At 40.9% G+C, this 14778-nt stretch overlaps 1 protein-coding gene across 1 annotated transcript; it reads left to right on the top strand.

Moving 5' to 3' along the window:
- The first annotated feature begins 87 nt into the window (after positions 1-87).
- Positions 88-6787, top strand: gpr37l1a (G protein-coupled receptor 37 like 1a). Its single transcript, XM_084543622.1, has 2 exons — positions 88-997; positions 5174-6787. Exons 1-2 carry the CDS (start codon positions 365-367, stop codon positions 6194-6196), a joined length of 1656 nt encoding a protein of 551 aa, XP_084399748.1. The 5' UTR covers positions 88-364; the 3' UTR covers positions 6197-6787.
- Positions 6788-14778: the final 7991 nt, after the last annotated feature.

Genomic DNA, 14778 nt, shown 5'->3' with positions numbered 1-14778 from the left:
TATCCAATATGATTAGAAATGTAGTTGACAGAAACCAGTTCCACAAATTGTATAATTGCATTTAGAAACTGAAGACGCGGGGAATGTATTTGTGTTTTACAAAAGTAGATGTAGCAGTATGTCTTATTTTGAAAGGTCACACCGGAAGCTCGGTGTTGTGTCCAGTCAGTGGTGGGACTGTTGAATTAATAACAAAGAGCTGAAGTGAGCTGCGGACTCTAAACTTTTGCGTCAGGACCGGAGAGAGGACGGACTGTGAGACAATCTGTTTTGGACATTTTTTATTTCAGGAGTCAAGTTTTTACTTTCAGCACATGTCTATTACAGAGACAGATAACACGGACCAGACACGTTTCGTTAAAAAATGAGCCCGGTTTGGTGTTTTTTGCTTCTCTTTCTGCGGACTGCGGAGCTCCGTCACGTCCACACAGACCAGTCGGTGTCTGCGCTGGAGGATGCTGGCGCAGCGGAGACGGAGATGTCTCTCTCGCCGGAAAAAAGCGCTCTGGACCAGACTGAGACTTTTGGACATACCGGTGTGAAGAGAGTGCCTCGGGGAGCCAAAGATGGGAGAAAACGAGACCCGCCTCCCCCAAACATTTACGGGCAGCCGCGGCCGTACGACGACCCGAGCGGCTACTTTACCACCCCACGGTCACACCGGCGCACCTCGCCAGGTAACTCCTCCTCCTCCAGCGACCGGGGCTCGGGGCTCCTCAACCCGCTGTTCCCGGTCACCGACGGCTCCTACTGGGCGTACGCGGTCATGCTGCTCGCGCTCGTCCTGTTCGCCGCAGGCATCGTGGGGAACCTCGCGCTCATGTGCATCGTGTGGCACAACTTCTACCTGAAGAGCGCGTGGAACTGCATCCTGGCGGGACTGGCCTTCTGGGACTTCCTCGTGCTCTTCTTCTGCCTTCCCGTGGTCATCTTCCACGAGCTCACCTTGAAGAGGTTGCTAGGAGACCTGTCGTGCCGGCTAGTGCCGTACCTGGAGGTGAGGGGCAGGTGTTCCTCAGTTTACCATTTAAAAGCAGGAAGTAATAAACCGTTGATAACTCTTTAAAGTTTAGTTTGAGCGGCAATAAAAATATTTTAAAGTATTTATTTGCAGTCATAAAGGCATGCTTTAGTTATAGTTAATAATATACACAATTAATTAAACATTTATATAAACATTATCGATGCTTAACAGGAAGATTTAATGTAAAGTATTACCAGGTAAAGAATTGGTACTCGATTTACTGGTATTCTACAATGACCAAAAATGTTGAAATGGCATTTAATTTCGATTATGCCATTAAAATACTATTACTAAATGAATCTAACAGTAAAGTAATAAATCAGTTAATCAATTAATCAATTAATTGAACACATATAACACAATTATAGAAAATATGAAGAATCAAATGTTTTTTGTTATTTTTAACAGCTTTCTAAGTCATCAACAAATCTAATATTGAGAGTTTACACCTTGTTGTCTTCAATCCTTAGTACAGTTTCATTTTATTCTAATGATATTCTAATGTTTTCATCCTTTTAAATGGATTGCTGTAAGCTAGACTTTGGGGAAAAGTCCACAACAGTTCAAATACAGCACAAATTGACACCTTCGAATAAATCATTTAGTGACATAAAATATCTATAAACAGCAACTCTTCACAATGTGGAGGCTGTGAATAGAGGATCGTTCTTGTTTTACTCAAGCAGTCAATTCATTAATGTTGTTGCCAGATATTTGGATTTTTTTTTAGCTAGTAAACTTGCTGTAATCAAAATTTGTTAGTTTTCTGTATTTGTATTAAAAGTCAGATGTAAGCCAGATGTATACATAAACATCTTAACATTAGTTCTGTTTTTACACCCTATAAATAACTCATTATTAATTTCCAGTTTAATGCAGAGACCTCCAGGTCTGTGATGAATGGCCTGTTTGTGTCTTTGTTCCTCTTTGGCTTCCACGGTCTTTGAACAAATCTGCTGTTATGGTCTGTTTGGCCTCTTCAGCTGTCTGTTATGAACCGTCAGGCAGGGCCAGAGGGGCCCCACATGAAGCGACTCTTGTTCCTCAAACCACAGAACCCGACACAGTAGTTATCTGAAACTCATGGGGTGTCTATTTGCAGGTGCAGAGTATGCGATCCAAACTAAGTCTCAGTAATGAAAGAGAAATTATTGCTAACACTGGTGCTGCTGTCTGGGCCTCGACTTCTCTGTGAGACAGAGAGAGGTCGATTTGTAGTCCAGGATATCAGCTCAGAAGTTGAGCTAGAGAGCTGCAAGGAGTTTACATCCCATGCTTATTAGAGTTTTAGCAATGATTCAGTATTTCTAGAATTGGATAAAACAGTAGGAAAAGTAACGCATGCTGACAACCAAGGGTGTGGAACTACAGAACGTTTGGCTTTTTTACTGTTATCCAAATAGTTACTGATGTTTTTCTGTTGATCAATGTTGGTTATAGTATATTAGACTAGCCTACATATTGGCAGTTGGTGACCTTGTGGTACTAATTTGAAAAATACAAGTGAACTGCTGTGAGATAACTGGAAAATGGAAAGCCCTACTGTAGAAAGGGTCCTCACACCACAAATTGTCCAATAATACTGAGAGATATTGTGTTTTTATCATCATCACAACATTAATAGGAATATAATATATATGTTGAGATATTCGCGCTGTGTGTTGCCTCACAGCAAGAAGGGTCTGGATTCAACCCCCCTGGCCAGATGGGCTCTTTCTGTGTGGAGTTTGCATGTTCTCCCTGTGGCTGTGTGGGTTCCCCGTCTGCCCTTGCCCTCCCACAATCCAAAGACATGTATATCAGGTTAATTGGTGATTCTAAATTGGCTGTAGGTCTTCATGTGAGTGTGAATGATTTTCTCTTTGTGTTAATCTTGTGATAGACTGGTGACCAGCTGGCATCTCCCTGCTGTTACAGATAATGGATGGACATACAATTATTTAAAAGGCTTTCGTCCAAAGAGCCGTAATCATTTTAACTCACACCCAAACAGTAGGAAATATTTTATGTCCAAATTTCTTCCTTGTTCAGCGTTTTACCCTCAAACCCTTTGAGACATAGTCAGCAAGAGTTGGGAATTGAACCACCAGCCTATTTGTCAGCGAACTAAGGGGTCTTCTCTGCACCGCAGACCCAAAGACCCTGCTCTGAATATGTGATTATGAATTGTCAAATGAATTATGATAAATGATCACATCTATGACTAGAAATCCTTTTCATGATCGATCTGTTATTATTTAGTCGATAGAATGGCAGAATATGGTTTAAAAATATGATTTCTACAACACAACACAAAGAAAAGAGATACATTTTTGAAGATGAAGCTTGTGAATGAGAAAGCACTTGCATAGAGGAATTTTTTATTAATAAATAGATTAATCAATCACTCGTTTCCACTCTAATTATCATTGTGAGATGACTTTGCTGAAAGTTGACAGACTAATAATTACTTATTGTTCATGCAGACAGTCCAGAGAATTGGAAAGTTAAATGCTCAAGAAACAGTTTGATTAATTTAGATTTGCCCTCACAGATCAATGAAGCAGAGCTCTAATAACATCTTCCATCGTCCAGCAGCCTGCCGAGTCTTTGTTTTTGGCTCTGAACCAGCTCTGTCTTCCTACAGAGCTTCAGATCAGCAAAGTGGAGTTTTTCTAATTCGTAATAACAGCTTGTATGAAGCAGTCTTTAACAAGGTCAGGCTGCCGGCCTCCTCTGTTCTTTGTTGCTGCACCTATTTTTATGCTAATAGCTGAATTAATTTCCTGCTAATTAATTAACGTATTTTAAAATGCTCTTTTACTGAGCAGTGTTTAAAGCAGGTCAGGCTGCCAACTGCCCCTGTGCTCTGTTAGTTCAACCATTTTCATGCTAATTAAAGCTCAGTGTTAATTATCTTGAGTTGTGTCTTAACCGTTTGAGGTCATTAAGCACTCACAGAGGGAGGACAAGTCTCTGTAATGATAGTCCGTGTTTCTGGCCAAAAGAACAGACTTTAATGTGCTCGAGGCACCAATAACTGTTCCCAGTCTGCAGGCGGAGAGGTGTTACAACATAATGGCTCCCTCTTCCCTCTGTGAGCCTTTTAATTTCTGTGTTTCTTTTATTCTGAGTGGAGAGATAAAATACGGTAAAATAAAGATGAGGTAAAAAAATATAAATAAATAAGATACGATAAAATAAGGATAGAGATAAGGTACAGTGGGGAAATTTGCAGTGTTGAAGCAGGAGATAAAAAGAAGTAATAAAAAAAGTACAAAAATTGGAAAATTAAATACAATGGAAGTTGTATGTGTGTTGAGGTTTGTGTTGGGATTGTCCATGTTTTAGTCCAGTGTGTGTGTGGTCTACTGGGAGAAGGGCTGATTGTTCAATCTCACAGCAGCAGGAAGGAAGGAAGGATCTGCAGTAACATGGGTTGAAGCAGCCGGCTGCTGAAGGTGCGGCACAGTGCTGCTATAGTAGCCATAAATATAAGGTTAAGTATTTGGTTGGAAACTGGAGCTGCAGTTTCTTTAGTGTTTGGTTACTGTATCATCAGTGAAGTCAAAGATCCAAGCCTGGTGACAAAAAAATCCGTGCCAAGTCTAGTTGTTGGTGTCTAGCCGTAGGTGAACATAGGTTTAGAGGTGTGTCCCGCACTGTTGGCACTATTTGGGCATTCAGTCGATTCAGCATGTTGAAGTCCAGCAACTTAAAGGACCAGTTTGTAGGATTTAGGGACATCTAGTGGTGAGATTGTAGATTGTAAACAACTAAATACTTTTGGAGAGCAAAGAGAACATAAACACTGAAGAGCAAAAGACCATCTTTAGATACAGTGTTTGGTTTGTCCATTCTGGGCTACTGTAGCAAACACATGACAGACTCTGTGGAAGATATGAAGAAAGAAAGAAAAATGTATATATATTTTTGTTTGTTATAGGTGACGATACACGTAACTGTGATAATTCATTTCAGTTCCTGCCAATAGAGCCCCACTTGTTTCTCCTTTAGAATAATCTCAAAGTAGCGGTAGTTGCCTAGTTTAGCTTTGGATTTGATGGATGAGAGCAGAATGGTGTGAATGGCTGTCTGTCTGTCACATGGACTGGCTCTTATTAAGTGTCTTAATAAAGTCATTTTTTTTGTGCTTCATTTCTCTGTCAGGTGACCTCCTTGGGCGTGGCCACGTTCAGCCTCTGTGCTCTGAGTATTGATCGTTTCCACGCAGCCACTGGCCCCGGGCCCCATCAGACTCCAAAGGTGGAGCCCTGCCAGTCCATCCTGTCCAAGCTGTCCGTCATCTGGGTGGGCTCCTTGGTGCTAGCCGCCCCTGAGCTGCTGCTGTGGCAGCTCCTCCAGGAAACTGTCAATTTGCCAACGCTGCCCGCTGACCTACAGCAAAGCCAGGCCGGAGGCTCGCTGATGGCAGCCTTCAGAGCCCGAACTGATGTGTTTAAGGTGGATATTTGTGTCCGTGAGCCGTCTGTGGAGCTCCCAGAGAACATCTACTCTCTGGTGCTGACCTACCATGAGGCCCGTATGTGGTGGTTCTTTGGGTGCTACCTCTGTTTGCCGCTGCTCTTCACTTTGGCCTGCGACTTGGTGACAAGGCAGGTGTTAGCGCAGCAGCTACCACAGAAACGCAGCAGTGACAAAGTGACTGTCAGGTGCTCCTCCTCCTCTTCGTCTTCCTCCTCGACAAAGAAAAAGCAGACTGTGAGGGAGCAGAGGCTTCGCTCCACCGTCATGGCACTCACTGTGTTGTACATCGCATGCAACCTACCGGAGAGCATTTGCAACATCACCCTGGCGTACATCTCTGCCTCGGTGTCTGCTGCGCTCCCGGCACTGGCTCTGCCCGCGCTGGGTCTCATTGGACAGTTCCTGCTGTTTGTGCGTTGCTCAGCGACGCCGGTGTTGCTGCTGTGTCTCTGTCGCTCGCTGGGACAGGCCTTCATGGACTGCTGCTGCTGCTGCTGTGAAGAGTGCCTTCCCGATGGCAACTGCTCTTCATCCTCCTCTGCCTCTACCGCCGCCACCTCCACCCTCTCCTCCCCCACATCGCCCTCACCATCCTCCCTGTCTCCTTCCAGCAAGGAGGAGACCATGAAGATCGTGTTGCCGACAGAAGTTGCAGTCTACGACAAAGTGAAAGACTCTTCTGCAGTCATCGGGACGCCGTGCTGAGGTCCAGAACTGCAGTAAAAACACATTAACTTTAAAGGGTCATTTAAGTTTATTGGAACTTGGTGCTCGTCTTGGTAGTTTTGTCCTACATTTCTCTAAATAACAACATTTTACTACTCAAGTTAGTAGCTGAGATCTGAGAAAAAGAAGTCCAAAAGAACGGGAAACACAGATTGCAAAACATTACCTAGATAAGACTATATGGCCAGAGGTATGAGGACATCCATGTTCCAGTCTGTTTTGGTTGATTTTGATTTAGGTTTCTTAGATCAAATCAAGGAATTTCAGCAATACTATGACACGCAGCAGCCTTTACTTAAGAACTGCTACTTCAACCAGTGGCGAAACGTCTTCAAGAAACTCTGCAAGTCCAGTTGCCTTTCTTTACTGAGATGACTGAGAATCTTCACAGACAACACGTTAAGTGCTAACAACTGCAGTTCCTCATTTATCCACTTGAGGCTGGCTCCAGTCGATCCCCATAAAACATCCATGTTAAAACTTTACAGCAGAAATAAACAGTTTACATCCTGGTACAAAAAAAGATTTTAGTCTCTGTAACTAATTTCTTCATTCATGATATCTCATGTTGCTAGCTGTGTGCCTCTGTGCCATCCATCCACCTCCGCTCCACTCACGCTTGTTCACCACATTTGCATTAGTTGGGAGTCAGATGGCGACGGCTGAAACCACCGCACTGAGCTTCAAGACTGCTCCTCAGGAAAGCTGTGGTTGTCCATCTTCATAAACATGTCTATTGTGTTCACTGGTGACTTGTTATTTTCTCTTTCAAATCTTATCAAGGTTAGCACTGATGCCTCACAGCAAGAAGGTTCTGGGTTTGAATCCTTTCTGTGTAGAGTTGTCATGTTAGGCTCCAGCCACCACGCCCCGCGACCCTCCAGAGGACAAGCGGTTACAGAAAATGGATGAATGAATGAAATCTTACCATACCTGAATGTTTCTCTCCAGCCGTTCTAATCCTGATTTCTTGATTTATCAATCTTTTTTTTTAGTCAAATCTTAGTTTTTCTTTCTCTCTGATGTTGCCTGATTATATACATGTTCAAATATTTCCTCAGAGCTCAGCAGTCATTTACCGATTACATTATTATTATGACTGATAGAGATTATGGACAAAATTATCAAATAAATCCATTGTTGTAATAAACTGTAACAATCCTTTAATGTCAGTCTGTGTAAACTGATAGAGCCACACTAGACCAGAATGTGTATAGAATTAGGTCATGGTGCATTTTATAGCGTGTGTTCTCTTAAGGGAGCATTTTGAAGTTTTTTTATGGTACAATTGACATGTTTTAGTGAATAGTCTAATACTGTTTCAGGATATTAGGATTTCCTTTTTAAGTACTGTATGAAAGTGAAACACTGGCTCATGTGAGTTTAAAGATGTCAGCAGACTGATGTTTGTGAACACTATGACTTTACTGTTGTTTTTCATGCACCGATTAGCCACAACATTATGACCACCTGCTTAATATTGTGTAGGTCCCACCAGAACAGTCCTGATTCATCGAGGCGTGGACTCCTCTACACATCTGAAGGTGTGCTCTGCTATTTGGAACTAAGATGTTTGCAGTCGATCCTTTAAGTCCTTCAAGTCAAGAGGTGGGATCTCCGTGGATTAGACGTGTTTGTGCAGCACATCCCACAGATGCTTGATCTGTTTAGATATGGGGAATTTGGAGGCCGAGTCTTAAACTCGATGTGTTCCTCAAATCATTCCTGTTCCCCACATGCGCCCTGTTCGCCACCTTGGCCGCCAGTATTCACGTCATAATGTTATGGCTGATCGGTGTACATGGGTCGTATATACCTGATTTATGCAGTCTGCGCAGGGTGTGATAAATACTACATCACAGCTGAAATTCAAAGTAGCTGAAATAACCAGGAAGTTAAAAAAGGTTTGTGATCACTTGAAAAATCAATCAAACATTTAAGCAATGTTTTTTTTTTTACTTTACTATTTGTTTTAATAAAATGAAGCTTTTCCTCAAAGAAAAGGGTTGTGTTTTCAAAGTGTTATTTACTCTCACTGTGTTTTTTAATGTCTGCTACAGTAGAAGTGTTGTTACAGAAGCCTTATTCCACTAATTATTAAGAGCAGTGAGCCTTGTCAGTCCATTCTGATCAGACTTTGAAGTTTTTATGACTTTGTTTGGAATTTATTTTTTGGTATACTTTTTTGTATTATAGTCAATCAATACATTCAATAAAAAGATCCCAACCAGTGATGAACTGTTCCAAATAAGTAGTACAAACGTCATATATCTTATAACTTAATAGATCTCCATTTAATTATCCAAAGACAACTAAAATACATCAGTAAGCCACACAGCTGAGGAACATTGTGGTTTATTTTGACTCAGTTGCATGCACACGATCCTGTTGCAAGACAGCAACTCACAAAAGAGTATAAAATATAGATTAATCCGCCCATAGAAAATAGTCTCAGACTCAAAGGCTTTATTTCCTCCTGTTTGAGTAATGTTTGTTGAAAGACTAGAGTGCCTATTAAAAGTATTCAGAGACTGACAATGAGAAATAATAATAATAATAATCTTTATTTGTACAGCACTTTTCAAATCAACGTTACAAAGTGCTTCACAAAATCATTAAAAGACTAATTTGCAATTTGAAAACAGGCACATAAAATAAAGTTAGAACAGTTAAAAGAAAACGCCGTACAGTTAAGAACATAATTAAAACTCTTAAAACTCAAGTCAGACCAAGAACGGCTCTCCGATAAAAGTATGTTTTAAGTAGCGATTTAAAAGAGTCTGGAGCACATCCACGAAGAGCTTTAAAAGTGATCCAGTAAAACATACTGGGAGCCAGCGGAGATCTGCTAAAACTGGTGTGATGTGATCCCTTTTCCTGATTCTGGTTAAAAGCCTGGCCGCTGAGTTTTGGAAATCTATGAAATAACTTAAGCCACATCCTTTAACTTGACATAAAAGAAGTAAAAACATAACACAAGGACAAACAATGGAAGAAAAACAAGCCAAAAGACAGAGAGAGACACCACACAAACTTCAGAGGATTAACTTAATTTTATTTGGAAAAGAAAGAGAGAGACGGCTGATCTTCACTGGAAGGAATGCATCCCAGCGACGCTCCCAACACCCACGGGAGGAGAAAGCTCTTCATGCCTGACTGTGACGCTCCTTTTTGTCATTATTCAATTATTGAAGGTCACAGCTTCACAATAACAGTTGGCCTTTGAGTTTCTGCAGACATAATGAACACAGTCGCTCTGTGGCCAGTTGCTCGGGAGAACAGACAAGAATTCCTGGTTCACCCAAGTTTTGTTTTTTTTCTTCCAGCCGAGTATTTTCAGAACTTTCATAGTTCATTTATTTTTTTGTTTTTAACCTGTTGACCTAAGAATTTGCTATGCATTTGTTGTGCATTAACATTAGTCCAGTCAGTCATTTTTTATACAAGATTAACTTCGAAATTATGTCTTTTAAATTTATATCTGACTGGCACAAAACCCCTATGTATTTAAAAAATTATCTTATACAGTATCTGACAAGTTCCATATTCTTATTGATATGTTACTTTTCATCATTACCTGATTCATACCGCGATACAGTCATTGTCTTGTGCATGCAATATAAATTCCTGGACACAAATTATATTAATGAAGATGTGGATAGTAGAATATTATACAGATCTGATATTGTTTGTTATTATATTACATGCACATGATATATGAATATATCACAAGACACCCTATATCCTGCACATAATGACTGGATGAAAATGTGACTCAAAAAAGTTGTGTGCTCAAAGTATTAAAAGTAATTATAAAATCGCCTTGAAAGTTTTTACTTCTGTTTCTACATTTGGTCAATATTTCCAGCTTAAGTGCTAAGTTAGGATGGACACTTCCTGTTACTGAGTTCATCAGAGTGTCTTAATTTTACCAAGAGATGATCGAACTCGGTCAGCTGCACAAAAATGTCAGATTATTTGATCTTTGAAGTATGAAAAATTGTCATTAAAGTCTTTGATTGTGAAAAAAAAACATTTAGTTTATTGAAGGTTTTACTTTAAATTTGAGCATAAAACTTTGCAGAAGAATTTTTGACATTTGAAGAAATGTAGTAATCTGCGAGTCAAAATAAACAGCAGTGGGTTTTAGTGATCTCGAGAAACTCTTCATGATTTAAAGACACTTTTCCATGAGCACAGTAACACAACACCACCTGAAGGCACACTGATACAACTGCTTGCCAAATATTCACTTTAACTTTGTTAGGTTCTCCAAACTAGAGCTGGTTCTGGCAGGTCTAACTGAAGTTGGCTTAGAGTTCGTCCTGGACCAGACAACATGCGATTGTTCCAAATGTCTCATGGCCCTACTTGGCTGGAAAACTGGGACAGATTTGGTGCCATTAATTAACTGTAGGAGTAATGAAAGACTAATCAAAGAGACAAATCTCTACTGGATACGTAGGGATGGAGGTAGCACCTATTTTTTCAGAAATGTTTCAAAGATCTAACTTTCTCATCTGAGTTTGGTGTTGACTGCACATTGAATTTCATCGTTTTCACCTGATAAAAAGCTGAGGTTTAGTCTGCCACAGCTTGTTTCCAACTCGAAGACACACATTGAAGTGAATTAAGATGTTGGGAGTAAATAGGCTACTTCAGTTTGGGTTCAATAAAGGCTTTAATGTATTAATTTCCTGGGAACACCTGGAGCCTCTTCACAGACAGTCTCTGAGTTGCACTTTAAGTACCGCTGCTGTAAGTTGCGTCTCAGTTCCTTTGAGCTGAAATATTTGTCCTCCCACTTTGTTGTGCCTGGGCAAAGAGGAGGAGGAGGGGAAGCTTCAATAAGGCCTGCTTTGTTCCGGCGTCCCCCCTCTCTGGCTTGGAGAGAGAGAGACACTTGAACAAAGCTGCATATCAATCGCCATCCACCGAGGGAGTTGCTAAGCTACGCGGCACCCACCGTCTCCCACCAGCTGCCCCAGTCACCGAGGAGAGAGAGAAGAAAGAAGGCTGAGATGCAAGGGGAGGAAAAACTGCTGTGGTCCGCCCAGATAAGCCAAAACCCAAAGTCCTCTCTTCTTGGTTGCCTTGGAAACCAGCTGAGAAACAGCAGCATGGTGGCCTCAAGTTAGCAATACGGTCCTAAAACCAACAAAGTCCTCAGTTTGAACCAGACTGAGGCTTGTGTGTGGGCACTGCATGGTCCTGCTGTGTGTCAGTGGGCTCATATGAAGATGTTTACATTGTATAATTCAATCATCTAAAATGACTAAATTATACAATGCAGATTCTGCTGGAAAGTCTCAAACAGTAACACACACAGACACACACATTCAGTGTGATCAGACGTGCAAAACACTGACACAACAACAGGTTAACACAATCATTTTTTAATGATGAAAACTACTTAAGGGTCCGTTTTCGAAAATGCACAACATTTCAAAGTAAGAGCCTGCATGTGTGTATTATACTGATGTCGTGGTTCTCCTCTGCATGCTCTGACAGTTGTGTTTTCATACTGGTACTTCTTCTGCCTCCGGCCCCAGCAGGCTTGAGGAAGCACACAGCACAATATCTGCTTGAAGCGACCATTACCAAGACGACAGCCCGCTGCTCATCAGCAATGCTGACAGAGTCCTGTCCACAAATGAAACGCTCTGCAGAGCCAGCACAAAGCATCTGCAAAACTGAGTGGGTTCTCAGGATGCAGAAGACAGCATTTTAACATTTATGGTGTTTAACTGTCTGATTTTATGAGGACATTAAGATTCTCTAATTTTTGATATTGTCTTTGATGTTCCTAATTACAGACACATGTTACCTGGGGAACATTAGAGGTGTCCATAGGTGTGTTTTTGAACTTTCAACACACACCTTGTGGACTTAATCCTAAAATGAAGAAGCTACTTGGATGAGCGGCAGCATATCTTCAAGTACAGTCTCCAGTCCAGTTGTTTTTGTTTCAATTTAATATTCTTGGATAAAGATATCCAAAGAGGACAGTTTTCAAAAGCATTGTTAAGTTTTGGTGCTTACAGCTCTTGTGCACATGATCTTTCTGTCTTAAAACTCAACCTCAGTTGAACAGTTTGTTAAATATTGAATCATTCTGAAAAACAGCATCATCAGATTTTCTCCCTAAAATGAAATGATCACAGTTTGATTTGCTATTTTTTTTCTCTTTCAAACATCATGATTAGATGTGATTTGAAGACTGAAGACTGAATGTAAAAGTGTGTATCGAAGACACGTCTCCATGATGTGTGTTTTCCTCAAACTACATTAACAGTTGATTTAACATATCTGTCAGTGTTCTGTGTTTCTCATCTTTGTGTTTCTGGTGTGTCCCTCCCTCATGTTTCTTATCTCTGTTTTACCTGAGTTTATGTGAGTCTCTGGGTATTTAAACCAGTCAGCTCCTGCTCTGCTCCTACAGTATTATCTACCCTGGTCTCTCATTTACTCCTCACCAGTTCGTCGTATCTACCTGTGCGGTAACTTCCAGATCCTGGTTTTTAAAGATTTAGGTTTTGTCTTTGTATCCACGCTTGACTTTTTGTAACCTGTCTACTTCTGTGTTCCAGGATCACCAATTGTCCTCTCAATTTCCAGATCTCCAGCTCATCTCAGCACCACTTCATTTTCTCCAGGCCTGTCATTTCCAGTCTGCTTCCTACCTGATACCCACAACCAACCATCGCCAACCGTCACCCTCAGCCTCATTTTAACCTGCCAGTGTTAAAATAAATATCACATTTCACCACAAACCAAAGAAGTAAAAATGAAAGCAATCAATTATATATGTGTCTATATATTCAAGTCAGTTAAGCAATCAAATATTTGTAAATTCCTTTATTTGACACCTTCATAAGTTTATTAACTATTATTTCAGTTTAAATTCATCCATTCATTCATCTTCCCCTTGTCCTCTGAAGGGTCGCGCCGGGGGGTCGCAGGCGAGAGGTGTTGTACACCCTGGATAGGTCGCCAGTATATCACAGAGCTAACACAGAGAGACAGACAAACATTCACACTCAAGCGTTACTACGCTTTATAATACCTATATCTATAATATAGATGCTTTTATGGAAAAGTTCCATCTTAGAAAGTGGTGATTGTGCTGAAAATAGAGATGAACATTTATTTAATATTTCAAACAGAACAACTCTTGAACAGGGTCTGTTCATGTCAGGTATTTGCTCTCTTTTAATACTTTAGTTCGACAGGAAGTGGTCCGTCCCTGCTTGATGCTGGAGTCCACAGAGACCGCTGAGCTCCAAACCCCCCATCAGGACCAGAGTATCCGGATGCTTCCCTCTCTCTGTCACCAGAACACAGAAGCGGTCCAGTTGGTTCTGTCCAGTGTGGGACGGCAGTCGACCGGAGGCTCGCCGGCAGTCTGAATGCGGGGGGTGCCGCCCCGGGCCACTTCCTTATTGTGAGCCCTTTAAGAGGACATGGGAAACATCAGTGAAGCCCACAAATAAACACTGGGGGTCCCTTTCAGCGCTGAGCAAACAGAGCTTTCATTCACTTGACAAGAACTGTCACACAGGAAAAAGCCAAAATCCAAAGGAGATCCTTCTAGAAAAACGTCAAACAAGCTTTAACTCAAAGTAAATCATTCTTTGTTTTTTTTTCTTTATTGTTATTCACAATTTTTGAATATGAAAGTTAAACCATGACAGGATTCATCAACTTTTTCATATAGATATAAAGCGTGAATGCATTATTTACCTATTATCTAAAATTACATCAATTCACTTTATTATTCTTTTTATTTTTCAATTACTTAATCTCCCAAACATATTCTCCTAACTACCAGGAATATAACCAAAGCCACTTCACCCCTTCACATTTAGTATCATTGAAAAGCCCTAAATGTCCTCTGTAGACAGCAAAATGAGTTAATTCAGTAGTATGCAGTGGGTGGGAGATATTCAGGTTTACAAATATCCTCCACAGAGGACAAATTTAAACTACTGGTAGTCAGGAGGTTAAGAGGATATGTGAGGTAAAGCACAGGACAAGTCATTCATTCATTCATTCATCTTCTGTAACCGCTTGTCCTGTGAAGGGTCGCGGGGGGTCGGCAGTCTATCGCAGGGCTAGCACAGAGAGACAGACAACCATTCACACTCACATGCAATCACATGCACACCTACGGCCAATTTAGAATCACCAGTTAACCTAACAAGCATGTCTTTGGAACCCACACAGACACAGGGACAACATGCAAACTGAACAAATAACTCAGGTTTCTGTTAGAAACCTGAGTTATTTTTTATAATAATATAGTGTATATTAAGCTGATAACACTTTATTAGTAATATAAACAGTTTTAACCACTTTATATCATGTGTTACATAGAAAGCAGTTTCAAATCAGTGTAATGATGTTCAGGGGCGTAGCACCAAATTCTGGGCCCTGTACACTCTTAATGTCAGTGGGCCCCTATCCATGCCAGTGCATCACATTTTTCAATAAAATTGTTCTTCAGCTTGCAAAAAGAAATAAAGCCTTGCTAAAGCCTTACACGAGATGTAAGGATGTAA

The sequence above is a fragment of the Chelon labrosus genome (genome assembly GCF_963514085.1).
Source record: "Chelon labrosus genome assembly, chromosome: 4".
NCBI lineage: Eukaryota > Metazoa > Chordata > Actinopteri > Mugiliformes > Mugilidae > Chelon > Chelon labrosus.
The sequence above is the reverse complement of the archived record's forward strand: the minus strand, read 5'-3'. Positions and strand labels throughout refer to the sequence as shown.